The 12,823-nt window shown below is 36.5% G+C and overlaps 2 protein-coding genes across 3 annotated transcripts in view; both read left to right on the top strand.

Annotated features, from left to right (window-relative positions):
- The first annotated feature begins 181 nt into the window (after positions 1-181).
- Positions 182-8,255, top strand: LOC131943637 (uncharacterized). Its single transcript, XM_059303841.1, has 5 exons — positions 182-304; positions 564-648; positions 4,367-4,461; positions 5,254-5,342; positions 6,955-8,255. Exons 2-5 carry the CDS (start codon positions 611-613, stop codon positions 8,029-8,031), a joined length of 1,299 nt encoding a protein of 432 aa, XP_059159824.1. The 5' UTR covers positions 182-304; positions 564-610; the 3' UTR covers positions 8,032-8,255.
- Positions 8,256-11,278: 3,023 nt separating this feature from the next.
- The window catches only part of LOC131943638 (uncharacterized), a 123,562-nt gene continuing 122,017 nt past the window's right edge, over positions 11,279-12,823 (top strand). The window contains exons 1-2 of one of the 2 annotated variants that reach the window (XM_059303843.1): positions 11,293-11,395; positions 12,082-12,176. In XM_059303843.1, coding sequence (XP_059159826.1) covers positions 12,104-12,176 — 73 coding nt within the window. In that variant the 5' untranslated portion in view covers positions 11,293-11,395; positions 12,082-12,103. Of the gene's footprint in view, positions 11,396-12,081; positions 12,177-12,823 lie in introns of both variants that reach the window. The other variant, XM_059303845.1, reaches the window with a different exon arrangement.

Below are 12,823 nucleotides of genomic sequence, written 5' to 3'. Positions count from 1 at the left end.
TATTTTTTTTTATTTTTAATAGTGAAGTGATGACGATTAGGCTAAGATATAACTTTAAAAAAATGTTTAAGTAATTAAACACTCTGAAACCTGCAAATAAACAAGCTTCAATTTATCACTTTACTATTTATGTTTAATATTGCGCACCATGTTTCGAAAATCAAGCACCATTTCCGCATCAAGTGTTTTAAAGTTGACAAATAACATCTTCTTTTTCAACGACAGAGATTTTTAGCAACACATTGTTTTTACTTTAAATATTTCTATTGAATGTTTTCCAAAACTGGACCTAAATGTTAAAGTGGTATGAATAAATTTTAAATTTAGAACGTCATGTAGCATTGATAATTTAATATTGAAATACAATTTTGATTAGACAATCGCATAGAGTATAAAGTGTAGACAAATAAATATTGATCAAATAAGTGTCATTCAGTAGAGATTATATCTCAGCTGGAAACTAAATCTTAATATATAAATGAATAAATAAATATATATGTATATATATATATATATATATATATATATATATATATATATATATATATATATATATATATAAGATTGAGAGAGAGAGAGAGAGAGGAGCGTTCAAAGGACACTGCTCTGTATGTCTATCTTCCAATATTCGACCATTGAGCAGTCAATGTAAGTATAAAGTTTATCTGCAAAACATACATATGTATTTAAGCTAAAATAAGTTACGTATAACATCAGTTATAAGTTTAAATTTATAATAAATTAAGTAACAATCTCAATGTAGAGTTCGAATTATCATCAAAAGCTTTACTTAAAAAACGTGTAGCTATTTGTATGAAGTAGATGTAAGTGTAATGTATGTTATTTAAGGTTATATTGTACAGGAGGTGGTTTAAGCATGGCTTATTTTCTCTATGTAATCAATGTGCACGATTTAGCTTATTTAGATACATGAAATAAAACTGTTTTTTGTTCGTGTCGTCATTATTCCTATAAAGTATTTTGTAAAACGTTTGGGTTGTATGTCGAAAGCAATGTTGACTATCGACCATGATGAACTACAGTTTTCTACTTGAAAGTATAGAGTTGCAACTAAAGTCAGAGTGAGTAGCAGTATATGCTACACAATTGGTCGCACACAGAGACGGCATTTTAAAATGTCGCGGTGAGATTGTGATTTGTGTGACTTAACGGATAGGGGCTTCGAATTGAATCTAGTTACAGAATAATGTTTGGTCATTCATATGTAATCAACAAAAGAAAAGTGTTGTGATTGAGACAGAGACTTAGATGTCAATGTACAGGTAGGGAGGTGGATAGTCAATTCATCACTCCTACTGGTAGTTAGGTGGACAGCAAACTGGTCAACAAATCTGGTAGTGAGGTGGACAGCAAACTGGTCAACAAATCTGGTAGTGAGGTGGACAGCAAACTGGTCAACAAATCTGGTAGTGAGGTGGACAGCAAACTGGTCAACAAATCTGGTAGTGAGGTGGACAGCAAACTGGTCAACAAAACTGGTAGTGAGGTGGACAGCAAACTGGTCAACAAAACTTGTAGATAGGTGGACAGCAAACTGGTCAACAAAACTGGTAGTGAGGTGGACAGCAAACTGGTCAACAAAACTTGTAGTTAGGTGGACAGCAAACTGGTCAACAAAACTGGTAGTGAGGTGGACAGCAAACTGGTCAACAAATCTGGTAGTGAGTTGGACAGCAAACTGGTCAAAAAAACTGGTAGTGAGGTGGACAGCAAACTGGTCAACAAAAGTTGTAGTGAGGTGGACAGCAAACTGGTCAACAAAAGTTGTAGTGAGGTGGACAGCAAACTGGTCAACAAAACTGGTAGTGAGGTGGACAGCAAACTGGTCAACAAAACTTGTAGTTAGGTGGACAGCAAACTGGTCAACAAAACTGGTAGTGAGGTGGACAGCAAACTGGTCAACAAAACTGGTAGTGAGGTGGACAACAAACTGGTCAACAGAAGTTGTAGTGAGGTGGACAGCAAACTGGTCAACAAAACTGGTAGTGAGGTGGACAGCAAACTGGTCAACAAAACTGGTAGTGAGGTGGACAGCAAACTGGTCAACAAAAGTTGTAGTGAGGTGGACAGCAAACTGGTCAACAAAACTGGTAGTGAGGTGGACAGCAAACTGGTCAACAAAACTGGTAGTTAGGTGGACAGCAAACTGGTCAACAAAACTGGTAGTGAGGTGGACAGCAAACTGGTCAACAAAACTGGTAGTGAGGTGGACAACAAACTGGTCAACAAAAGTTGTAGTGAGGTGGACAGCAAACTGGTCAACAAAACTGGTAGTGAGGTGGACAGCAAACTGGTCAACAAAACTGGTACACAGCGAACTGGTCAACAAAACTGGTAGTGAGGTGGACAGCAAACTGGTCAACAAAACTGGTAGTTAGGTGGACAGCAAACTGGTCAACAAAACTGGTAGTGAGGTGGACAGCAAACTGGTCAACAAAACTGGTAGTGAGGTGGACAACAAACTGGTCAACAAAAGTTGTAGTGAGGTGGACAGCAAACTGGTCAACAAAACTGGTAGTGAGGTCGACAGCAAACTGGTCAACAAAACTGGTACACAGCGAACTGGTCAACAAAACTGGTAGTGAGGTGGACAGCAAACTGGTCAACAAAACTGGTAGTTAGGTGGACAGCAAACTGGTCAACAAAACTGGTAGTTAGGTGGACAGCAAACTGGTCAACAAAACTGGTAGTGAGGTGGACAGCAAACTGGTCAACAAAACTGGTTGACAGCAAACTGGTCAACAAAACTGGTAGTGAGGTGGACAGCAAACTGGTCAACAAAACTGGTAGTTAGGTGGACAGCAAACTGGTCAACAAAACTGGTAGTTAGGTGGACAGCAAACTGGTCAACAAAACTGGTAGTTAGGTGGACAGCAAACTGGTCAACAAAACTGGTGGACTGCAAACTGGTCAACAAAACTGGTGGACAGCAAACTGGTCAACAAAACTGGTAGTTAGGTGGACAGCAAACTGGTCAAAAAAACTAGTGGACAGCAAACTGGTCAACAAAACTGGTGGACAGCAAACTGGTCAACAAAACTAATAGGGAGGTGGACAGCAAACTGGTCGACAAAAGTTGTAGTGAGGTGGACAGCAAACTGATCAACAAAACTAATAGGGAGGTGGACAGCAAACTGGTCAACAAAACTAATAGGGAGGTGGACAGCAAACTGGTCAACAAAACTAGTGGACAGCAAACTGGTCAACAAAACTGGTAGTTAGGTGGACAGCAAACTGGTCAACAAAACTGGTGGACTGCAAACTGGTCAACAAAACTGGTGGACAGCAAACTGGTCAACAAAACTAGTGAACAGCAAACTGGTCAACAAAACTGGTGGACAGCAAACTGGTCAACAAAACTAATAGGGAGGTGGACAGCAAACTGGTCAACAAAAGTTGTAGTGAGGTGGACAGCAAACTGGTCAACAAAACTAATAGGGAGGTGGACAGCAAACTGGTCAACAAAACTGGTGGACAGCAAACTGGTCACTCCTACTGGTGGTGAGGTGGACAGCAAACTGGTCAACAAAACTGGTGGACAGCAAACTGGTCAACAAAACTGGTGGACAGCAAACTGGTCAACAAAACTAATAGGGAGGTGGACAGCAAACTGGTCAACAAAAGTTGTAGTGAGGTGGACAGCAAACTGGTCAACAAAACTAATAGGGAGGTGGACAGCAAACTGGTCAACAAAACTGGTGGACAGCAAACTGGTCAACAAAACTGGTAGTTAGGTGGACAGCAAACTGGTCAACAAAACTAGTGGACAGCAAACTGGTCAACAAAACTGGTGGACAGCAAACTGGTCAACAAAACTAATAGGGAGGTGGAAAGCAAACTGGTCAACAAAAGTTGTAGTGAGGTGGACAGCAAACTGGTCAACAAAAGTTGTAGTTAGGTGGACAGCAAACTGGTCAACAAAACTGGTAGTGAGGTGGACAGCAAACTGGTCAACAAAACTTGTAGTTAGGTGGACAGTAAACTGGACAACAAAACTTGTAGTTAGGTGGACAGTAAACTGGACAACAAAACTTGTAGTTAGGTGGACAGCAAACTGGTCAACAAAACTGGTGGACAGCAAACTAGTCAACAAAACTGGTGGACTTCAAACTGGTCAACAAAACTAATAGGGAGGTGGACAGCAAACTGGACAACAAAACTTGTAGTTAGGTGGACAGCAAACTGATCACTCCTACTGGTAGGGGTCAAGTATTACGTTGCAGTTCTATTGCTGTTGACGCTTCATAATCTGAGGCCATGGACAGCCATAGAAATAGTAACCTTACTTTCGTATTTTTTAAAATTAATCAGTTTTAATCCATTTCAAGTTATTCTTTTCACACAGAAACAAATGGGTTTATTTGAGGATGGGAAGTAAAGAAAGTTGTCCGATCACTACAATAAATAAGGACGCGGTGAATATTTTACCCTGTGTTCCAGGTACAGGTTATAATTAGATCAATGTATCATTAAATCATTCAGTTTCTCGTCTGCTAAATAAAATATACCCTCCTTAACATGTGTGGTAACGAAGGTTCTGGTGTAATAATATTGTTTTCGCGGTAATAGTCAAGAACTTGTTGCAAATCTTCCTAATTTTTGGAGGGTAGGCCTATTTAACATTTAAAAAAAAAATGAGACTGTTGCGAAGGTATTAATGATTAAATTTTTACTGAGCTGAGCTTCGTTGAGACAGATCAGTGATGTTTTGTACAACCCATCTTCTGAGTAGCCCTATACGTTAAGAAAGTAAAACAGATCAGCATGTCGTGCATACACCTCGCCATTGTTATATATCATATCCGACAAGGGTAATCAGTGTCTCTTCCAGACTTTTTCTCCGGGGGGGGGGGCTTGATAATTTCATGGCGGAGGGGGGGAGCGGACAACATTTTCCGGGGGGGGGGGGAGCGGACAACATTTTCCGGGGGGGGGGGAGCGGACAACATTTTTCGGGGGGGGGGGGGGGGTGGACACTGGTAAAAGTATGTTCTATATACATTCCATCTCGGGGTGAGGGACGGTAACCTTTCTTAGGGGGTGGGGCGCCCCAAAGAGATGCCTGGAAGAAACTGGTGGTAATTTAATTACAGGAGTTATGCCAGGATAAAGGATAATTTCCATTATTCGACATATTTTAAACACTTATTTAGACTTATATATATATATATATATATATATATATATATATATATATATATATATATATATATATATATATATATTCCATAGCTACATCTTCCATAAAAGAAGCGCAAGGTTGCAGATCTAATTTTGAAAGTGTAGACGAACGACTAACGTTGGAAATGAGTGAAGATATGGTGAGTCTGTATAAGGATTTAAATAAATAAAATATGAACAGCTGTGCACAACAAATGTATACACATTCCATTTATAGACCATCCGGGAGGTTGAAAGCACTGTTGACACGGTACTAGCCTATATGTACGGTATAAATAGCCGCCTAGAAACGTGCCAACACTGTTGTTATATTTATAAATACATAATGGAAATTCCTCAAATATGTTTTGGTATGGTTCAATACCGAGTTGAAGAATCGAGGAGATTATTCGAATTCTAAACCTAGAGTGCAAATGAAAAGGCGTATTTACATTGATATTTTGAGGAACGAACTCAGCTCGACCTCGACAAGAACGATCATTTATTGTCTTCACCGCGTTCTAGTAATAATCACTTTGATCTCCTTTTAGTGTATTACAAATGGTGGTGGAGTCTTTCGTGTACCTACTGGAGAGGATTGGTGATTGGCTATAGTTATCAGATTGGGGTGTATTAATAGAGCGTCATATATTGATGTTTTTTTTTCCTTTTTACCCACTGTTCATATTTAAGTATAGATTTCCACTCGGTGACAAGAATAACTGACCTGTAATGTCAACTAGATGACACAAATAATGACCAATACAATCTAGCCATTTTCATGTTACGTTCCACTCCGCATAAAAATAATTTTCAGTTTTTTTTTTTCGAACAAAATCATCTTTAATTCTGTAATTATTTTACTCTGAAATTTTTTTTCTACGATATTTTCTTCTCGAAATGTATATCCTGATATTTTTGTCTTGAAATATTTTGTCCTTTAGATCACTTGTCTTAGAGATCATTTGTCCTGTAATTTAGTGTTTAGGAATAATTATTACTTGAAACACTTTGACTGGGATATTTTGTCAGAGATCATTTGTCATGGGACATTTAAGACGTTAAGTATCACCTAATATTAATAGCACAGAAGCAAACTAAATTTTTAAAACATATCACTAGATACACGAATGGCTTGGTTAAGGGGTATAAGGGTAGAGGGCGCCAATGTTAACTCAAAAAACCGAGGTTTAGTAGGCCTACCGGGTTCGAGTCCAAAACTTGCAATACGTCACACAGGTGAAGCATGATATGCAAGTCAGTCATGCAAACGTCACCCAGGTGAAGCATGACATGCAAGTCAGTCATGCAAACAACCACCCAGGTGAAGCATGACATGCAAGTCAGTCATGCAAACAAACACCCAGGTGAAGCTTGACATGCAAGTCAGTCATGCAAACAACCACTCAGGTGAAGCATGACATGCAAGTCAGTCATGCAAACAACCACCCAGGTGAAGCATGACATGCAAGTCAGTCATGCAAACAACCACCCAGGTGAAGCATGACATAAAAGTCAGTATGCAAAAAACCACCCACGTAAAGTATGACTCACAAGTCAGTCAAGCAAACAAACACCTAGGTGAAGTATGAATGTCTACTCAAGTACTATTGGTAGGAGTGCTCATCACAGTTGATATCTGGATTCTACATCCTGTTTGGTGTGGGGGTTTCCTCTTTTCTCGTGAATCACTGGAACAAAAGACTGCAAAATGTTTCTGATGTAAAACGTTTTTTTAAGCATTACAATGTGTTCTTTTCTTTCTTTCTCTAGCTGAGAACTTGCACACCATTGGATCCCATGATCAACGTCCTATTAATTGGAAAATCTGGAAATGGCAAAAGTGCGACAGCCAATACCATCGTAGGGCACAGAAGGTTTTCTAACAGATCTAGTGGATCTTGTTCAACTCAAAAGGTTGACTACCATATTGCGGAATACGAAGGCCACCTTATCAAAGTAGTCGACGGCCTGTCAGTTTGTAACACCAGGCTGGATAATGAACGGTCAATAGGGGAGTTAATCGATGCCACAAAGGTGGCTCTGGCTGTCAATCCTGAAGGCTATCATGCCTTTCTTTTTGTCCTGAAATACGGCAATAGGTTCACATACGAAGAGCAGGTCACAGTTCAGGTTTTAAAGAAAATATTCGGGGATAATTTTGTTCGAGATTTCGGCATTTTAATCATCACTTGCGGGGATATCTTCCAGCAAGAACAGGACGCCAAAGACTTTGAAGCTTTAATCTTCAATGAGTGGTGCCAAACTCAAGATGGCGCCTTTAGGGATTTCATGAATGAATTCGAAGGCAGGATTCTCTTATTCGACAATACATACCGCTTTGATGCGGACTTAGACACTCCTGTTGACGTTTTGATTTCAACGATTGAGAGGTTACTCTACAAACGAACGTATGACCTTTCAGAGAGAATTCAGCAAATCAACGATACTATTGTAACTGAACTAAAGAAGCTCTTGATAACTGGCGAGGCTACATTAGAAGAAGCCAGTGCAACCGTTGATCAGCCGCAAGCCACACACGGCTCTAATGAGACGGAAGTCCTAGCACCCAGTGACAAGATTTCACCTCGAACTAAGACGGACCAGGAAATACTGGCCAAGCAGGAAGAACTCACTAAAGCCTTGAAATCTCTAGAGAAGAAGTTTTCTGATGAAAGCGCTATCTCTGTTAGATATATTGAAGAAATGAAAACCAACTTTGAAAAAGAGCTGAAAAATCAGAGAGAAAAATATGAAAATCTTATAGAAGAGCTGAAACACGATCAACAAAAGAGATTTGATGATATAAATAGAAGAATGCAAGAGACAGCCACCCAAGAAGGACCATAGTTTATGGCAAACATAAGGAAAAACATTTTTAAAAATTTGTCAAACATCAAATAGAAATAAAAGTTACAAACCCTGAAGCAAGTAAGCGTGAAGCGCACTGAAAATGTACAAAGCAACTTTGTTCCTGAAATGCCATTAGCGCCATTAAAATCTAACATTATGGGAACTGCTATCCCGAACAGTTGCTAGTTTAAATGACATGGTATTCATCCATTATTGTCAATTAACTTTTTGCACGGTTTAATTTTAAACTAAAATAATTAAAGTGATCGCCTGCGTGGTGTAGTGTTTCTGTTTTTTAATTAATTTTTTAAAATGCTCGTTTTAAAAAGATTTAGATCAAATGGTGTGCTCTGTTGTACAAGACAGCTAACCCGTAAGTCTCGAGTTTGAATCGGGTTCTATTCAGTAGATCGTCACTGAGTCAATTCAGCTCTGATGGGTACCTAACTCATGTTTGGGAGAGTAAAGGCGGCTGGGCATAGTGCTGACCACACTATCCCTTCATATGCCGAGGTCACAGAAACAGGTGAATACTATCTCACTTGCCCCAAAGACCGTCAGGTTTGGAATGGGAACTTTATCATTCTTAAACTTAATTATTTTTTCTATCACAAACAGTTGAAATTTTTTTAGCATTAGTTTTTTTTATGTCCTTTTTGGAGAAATATGCATGTCATCGTATAAAGTATGACAAGCCATAGCGTAGACCATAAGTAAATTATGTGCCATAGCAGTATGCTAAAACATAAAAAAGGGGAGAGAAATGAGCAGAGATAGACCTAGCAATCAAGGACTACCCACATTATTTGATACAGTGTATTAAAACATGTGTCAGACCACAAACTAATGATAATAAAACATCGGGTAATGATATAAATAACTAATAGGCTAGAACACATCAAAGGCACAAGGTAATGATATGAATAACTAATAGGCTAGAACACATCAAAGGCACAAGGTAATGATATGAATAGCTAATAGGCTAGAACACATCAAAGGCACAAGGTAATGATATGAATAACTAATAGGCTAGAACACATCAAAGGCACAAGGTAATGATATGAATAACTAATAGGCTAGAACACATCAAAGGCACAAGGTAATGATATGAATAACTAATAGACTAGAACACATCAAAGGCGAAACAAATGTAGCAGAACGAGGCTTAGCTACCAGTAACCAAACAACAGTTCCTGATACTGTATACTGGAACCAGCTTGGTGTCTAGTAGTCAGGAATATCACGTTTTCAACTGCAAGTACAGAGAAAGCAAAACCAAATATTGAAATATTTTTCTAGATTCTGGTGCAGGAGATAGTGGCAGCTTCCCCATATCTCATTAGTTCCCCAACCTAGTTAACCTCATCTCTCATTAGTTCCTTAACCAAGTTAACCTCATCTCTCATTAGTTCCTCAACCAAGCTATCCCATATATCATTAGTTCCCCAACCAAACTAACCTCATCTCTCATTAGTTCCCCAACCAAACTAACCTCATCTCTCATTAGTTCCCCAACCAAACTAACCTCATCTTTTATTAGTTCCCCAACCAAACAAACCCATCTCTCATTAGTTCCCCAACCAAAATAACCCATCTCTCATTAGTTCCCCAACTAAACTAACCCCATCTCTCATTAGTTCCCCAACCAAACTAACCCCATCTTTCATTAGTTCCCTAACCAAGCGACCCCGTATGCTATATCCAAAACACCACACAACAGCAATGTAACCCACACTTTTCAAGTGAAGAACATGATAAAATATGTGGAACAATAGTCTAGGGAAAAAATCTTTAAAATTGTTTGAAATAGCCAAGTTTTTTCGTGTTATTTCCACACCACATAAAAATGTCTGTAAATTTGAAATATCACGATAATTAACTTTTTTCGGTAAATTATACGAATCTAATGGCAAAACCAACACATAAACACCAAATTCACAGTTTCTTGTTTAGGATATTGTAAGATTGCGCACCACGATCAAAAAAATTATCCACCATTTTCGCATGGAGGGTTACAAAACTGAGTAATTTACATCCTCTAAGCTAAGAGAAGAGCCAGTAGCATACTTGTACTGAAGTCTCTGCTCAGTAGGTCAGAATGCCTATCTTTCACTGTCTATTGATCCATTACATAGAATAATTTTACTACACTCATCCCTCACTTATCACACTTCATAAAAACAAGAACTGGCCTCTATATGTGAAAACCCGCGAAGTTGTAACCCTTTCATTGTCTACTTACGCACAGGTACTGTGTATGTATAATATCAATAAGTGTAAATGATACCACACACGTGAATATATTATTATCAACTTGATCATCATTACCATGCAATTATTAGAGGGTTTATGGACGGGGGAGGTGAGGGAGCCATTTTTATCAATGTCACAAGCCCTATTTAGCAGAAAAAATCTAAAAAGAACAGCCACAAAAACAGTGATGTACCGGGATCGCGATAAAAAAACCGCGAATTACCGAGTGATTCATATATATATATATATATATATATATATATATATATATATATAAAAATATATATATATATATATATATATATATATATATTTCTTCATATATATTTTTTCTTCATATATATATATATATATATATATATATATATATATATATATATATATATATATATATATATATATATATATATATATATATATATATATATGAAGAAATGAGTTTCGATTTTCAACTATCTTTAAGCAGAACGTTTACATTTGGTTTTTTACAAAGGTGTGTAGGGTACCGTTTACGATCAGATAAGTATGTCCATATATATATATATATATATATATATATATATATATATATATATATATATATATATATATATATATATATATATATATATATATATATATATATATATATATATATTTAATATTAGCCTCGGTAAAAGCATTACTTTCATATAAATGAATTGGATGTTTTATATCACGAAAATGTATAGTTTAAAATTATACTTAAATAAAAGTGTAGGGAGGCTTTTAACATAAGAATAAAAACGTAAATTTTTGTACCGACAGGTTGAAAGTTCAAATGTCAATGTTACTTGGTCATTTAAATTATTTATAAATTTAAATGAAGAAGTGATAAAGATTTGGCTAAGCCTTTACTTTTAGCCTTTACTAAAAAGTGCAAATAAACAAGCTTCACTATAACTCTGTACTATTCACGTTTAGTATTGCACACCATGTTTAGAAAATCAGGCACCGTTTCCGCATCGATTATTTAAAAGTTGACACATTTACATTGCACTGTTCAACGACAGAGATTTTTAGAAAATAGTTTTTAACTTAGAATATTTCAATTGAAAGGTTTTCAAAGCTGAGTCCACATGTTAATGTGGTAAGAAACAAAATATAATTTAGAACGTCATGTAGCATTTATAATTTATTGCTAAAACACAATTTTATATACGACAATCGTATATTTTATAGGCTTAAATATCGATAAACTCAGAGCCATTCATTATAGATTAGATCTCATCTAGAATCTAGTTCCGGATATATATATATAATATATATATATATATATATATATATATATATATATATATATATATATATATATATATATCACTCCTACTGGTAGCTGGTCAAGTAATACGTTGACCACTGAGAGAGAGTGGGTATCCTTAAAGCTTGTGAAGGTGCTCTATGTTTGTAGTCGACTGGTCGAGTTGAAGCAAATGTATGGTATCCTTTCTAATTTTATTTCTTGACAATATCAAATACCAACAGTTCGCTGAGTTTTGAAATGCAAATTGCTTTGATTTATAATTTAAAATTCGATCAATTGCTCTAGTAAACGGCGTGGCCGGATGGTAGAGTGAACGACTGTTAACCCTAAAAAAAACGTCTTAGGAACGTGGGTTCTTGTCGTAGGACGTTAGAGAAAGTTGATTGAGCCAGTTCTATTGCTGTTGACACTTCATGATCTGAGGTCATGGACCGCCATAGCAATTGTAACCTTACTTTCGTTTGATTTAATTACTCAGTGTTGATCTATTTCAAGTTTTTCTTTTCATTCAGAAACCAATGGGGTTATTTGAGGATGGGAAGTAACGAAAGTAGTCCCGTCACTACAATCAATAAGGACACGGTGAATATTTTACCCAATTTTCCAGGTACAGTTTACAATCAGATCAATTTATCATTAAATCTTACACAAAATCCCATTTAACTACTGCATAAAAATACGTTCTTCAACATATGTAATCGCACGCTTACCGGGTAATGGAGCGGGTGCTGTGTAGGAAAATGTTAACGATGCTCCCGAGTTTTGAAGGGTATGTCGCATTTTAAATATCAAACTATTGCAAACTATAAGAAATGTACCATTGTTCACGTTCTTACTGAGCTTAGTTTTGTTGAGACGGATCAATATTGTTTCGTACATCCCATTTTCTGAGTAGTCCTATACCTTAAGAAATAAAAACACAGATCAGCTAGTCAGGTACACACATCAACCCTGTCATTTATGATATCCCATTGAGGTACTTTGTTTATAGGGGGGTTGGGGTAATTTGCTGCTACGTTAGGCTATTCGACATACTTTTATATATATATATATATATATATATATATATATATATATATATATATATATTTATATATATATATATATATATATATATATATATATATATACATATATATATATATATATATATATATAAAACCCTATATATATACATACATATATATACATACATATACATATATATATACATATATATATATATATATATATATATATATATATATATATATA

Source organism: Physella acuta, unplaced genomic scaffold, assembly GCF_028476545.2.
Source record: "Physella acuta isolate Inbredline_101_S28 unplaced genomic scaffold, ASM2847654v3 ptg000464l, whole genome shotgun sequence".
NCBI lineage: Eukaryota > Metazoa > Mollusca > Gastropoda > Physidae > Physella > Physella acuta.
The sequence above is the reverse complement of the archived record's forward strand: the minus strand, read 5'-3'. Positions and strand labels throughout refer to the sequence as shown.

Bases quoted from the DNA above. Each gene is read 5' to 3' on its own strand.
- LOC131943637 (XM_059303841.1), top strand. From the start codon at position 611: ATGTCTATCTTCCAATATTCGACCATTGAGCAGTCAAT. The intron at 649-4,366 runs GTAAGTATAAAG...CTTTTCACACAG, and splicing joins TCGACCATTGAGCAGTCAAT to AAACAAATGGGTTTATTTGA. The intron at 4,462-5,253 runs GTACAGGTTATA...TATATTCCATAG, and splicing joins TATTTTACCCTGTGTTCCAG to CTACATCTTCCATAAAAGAA.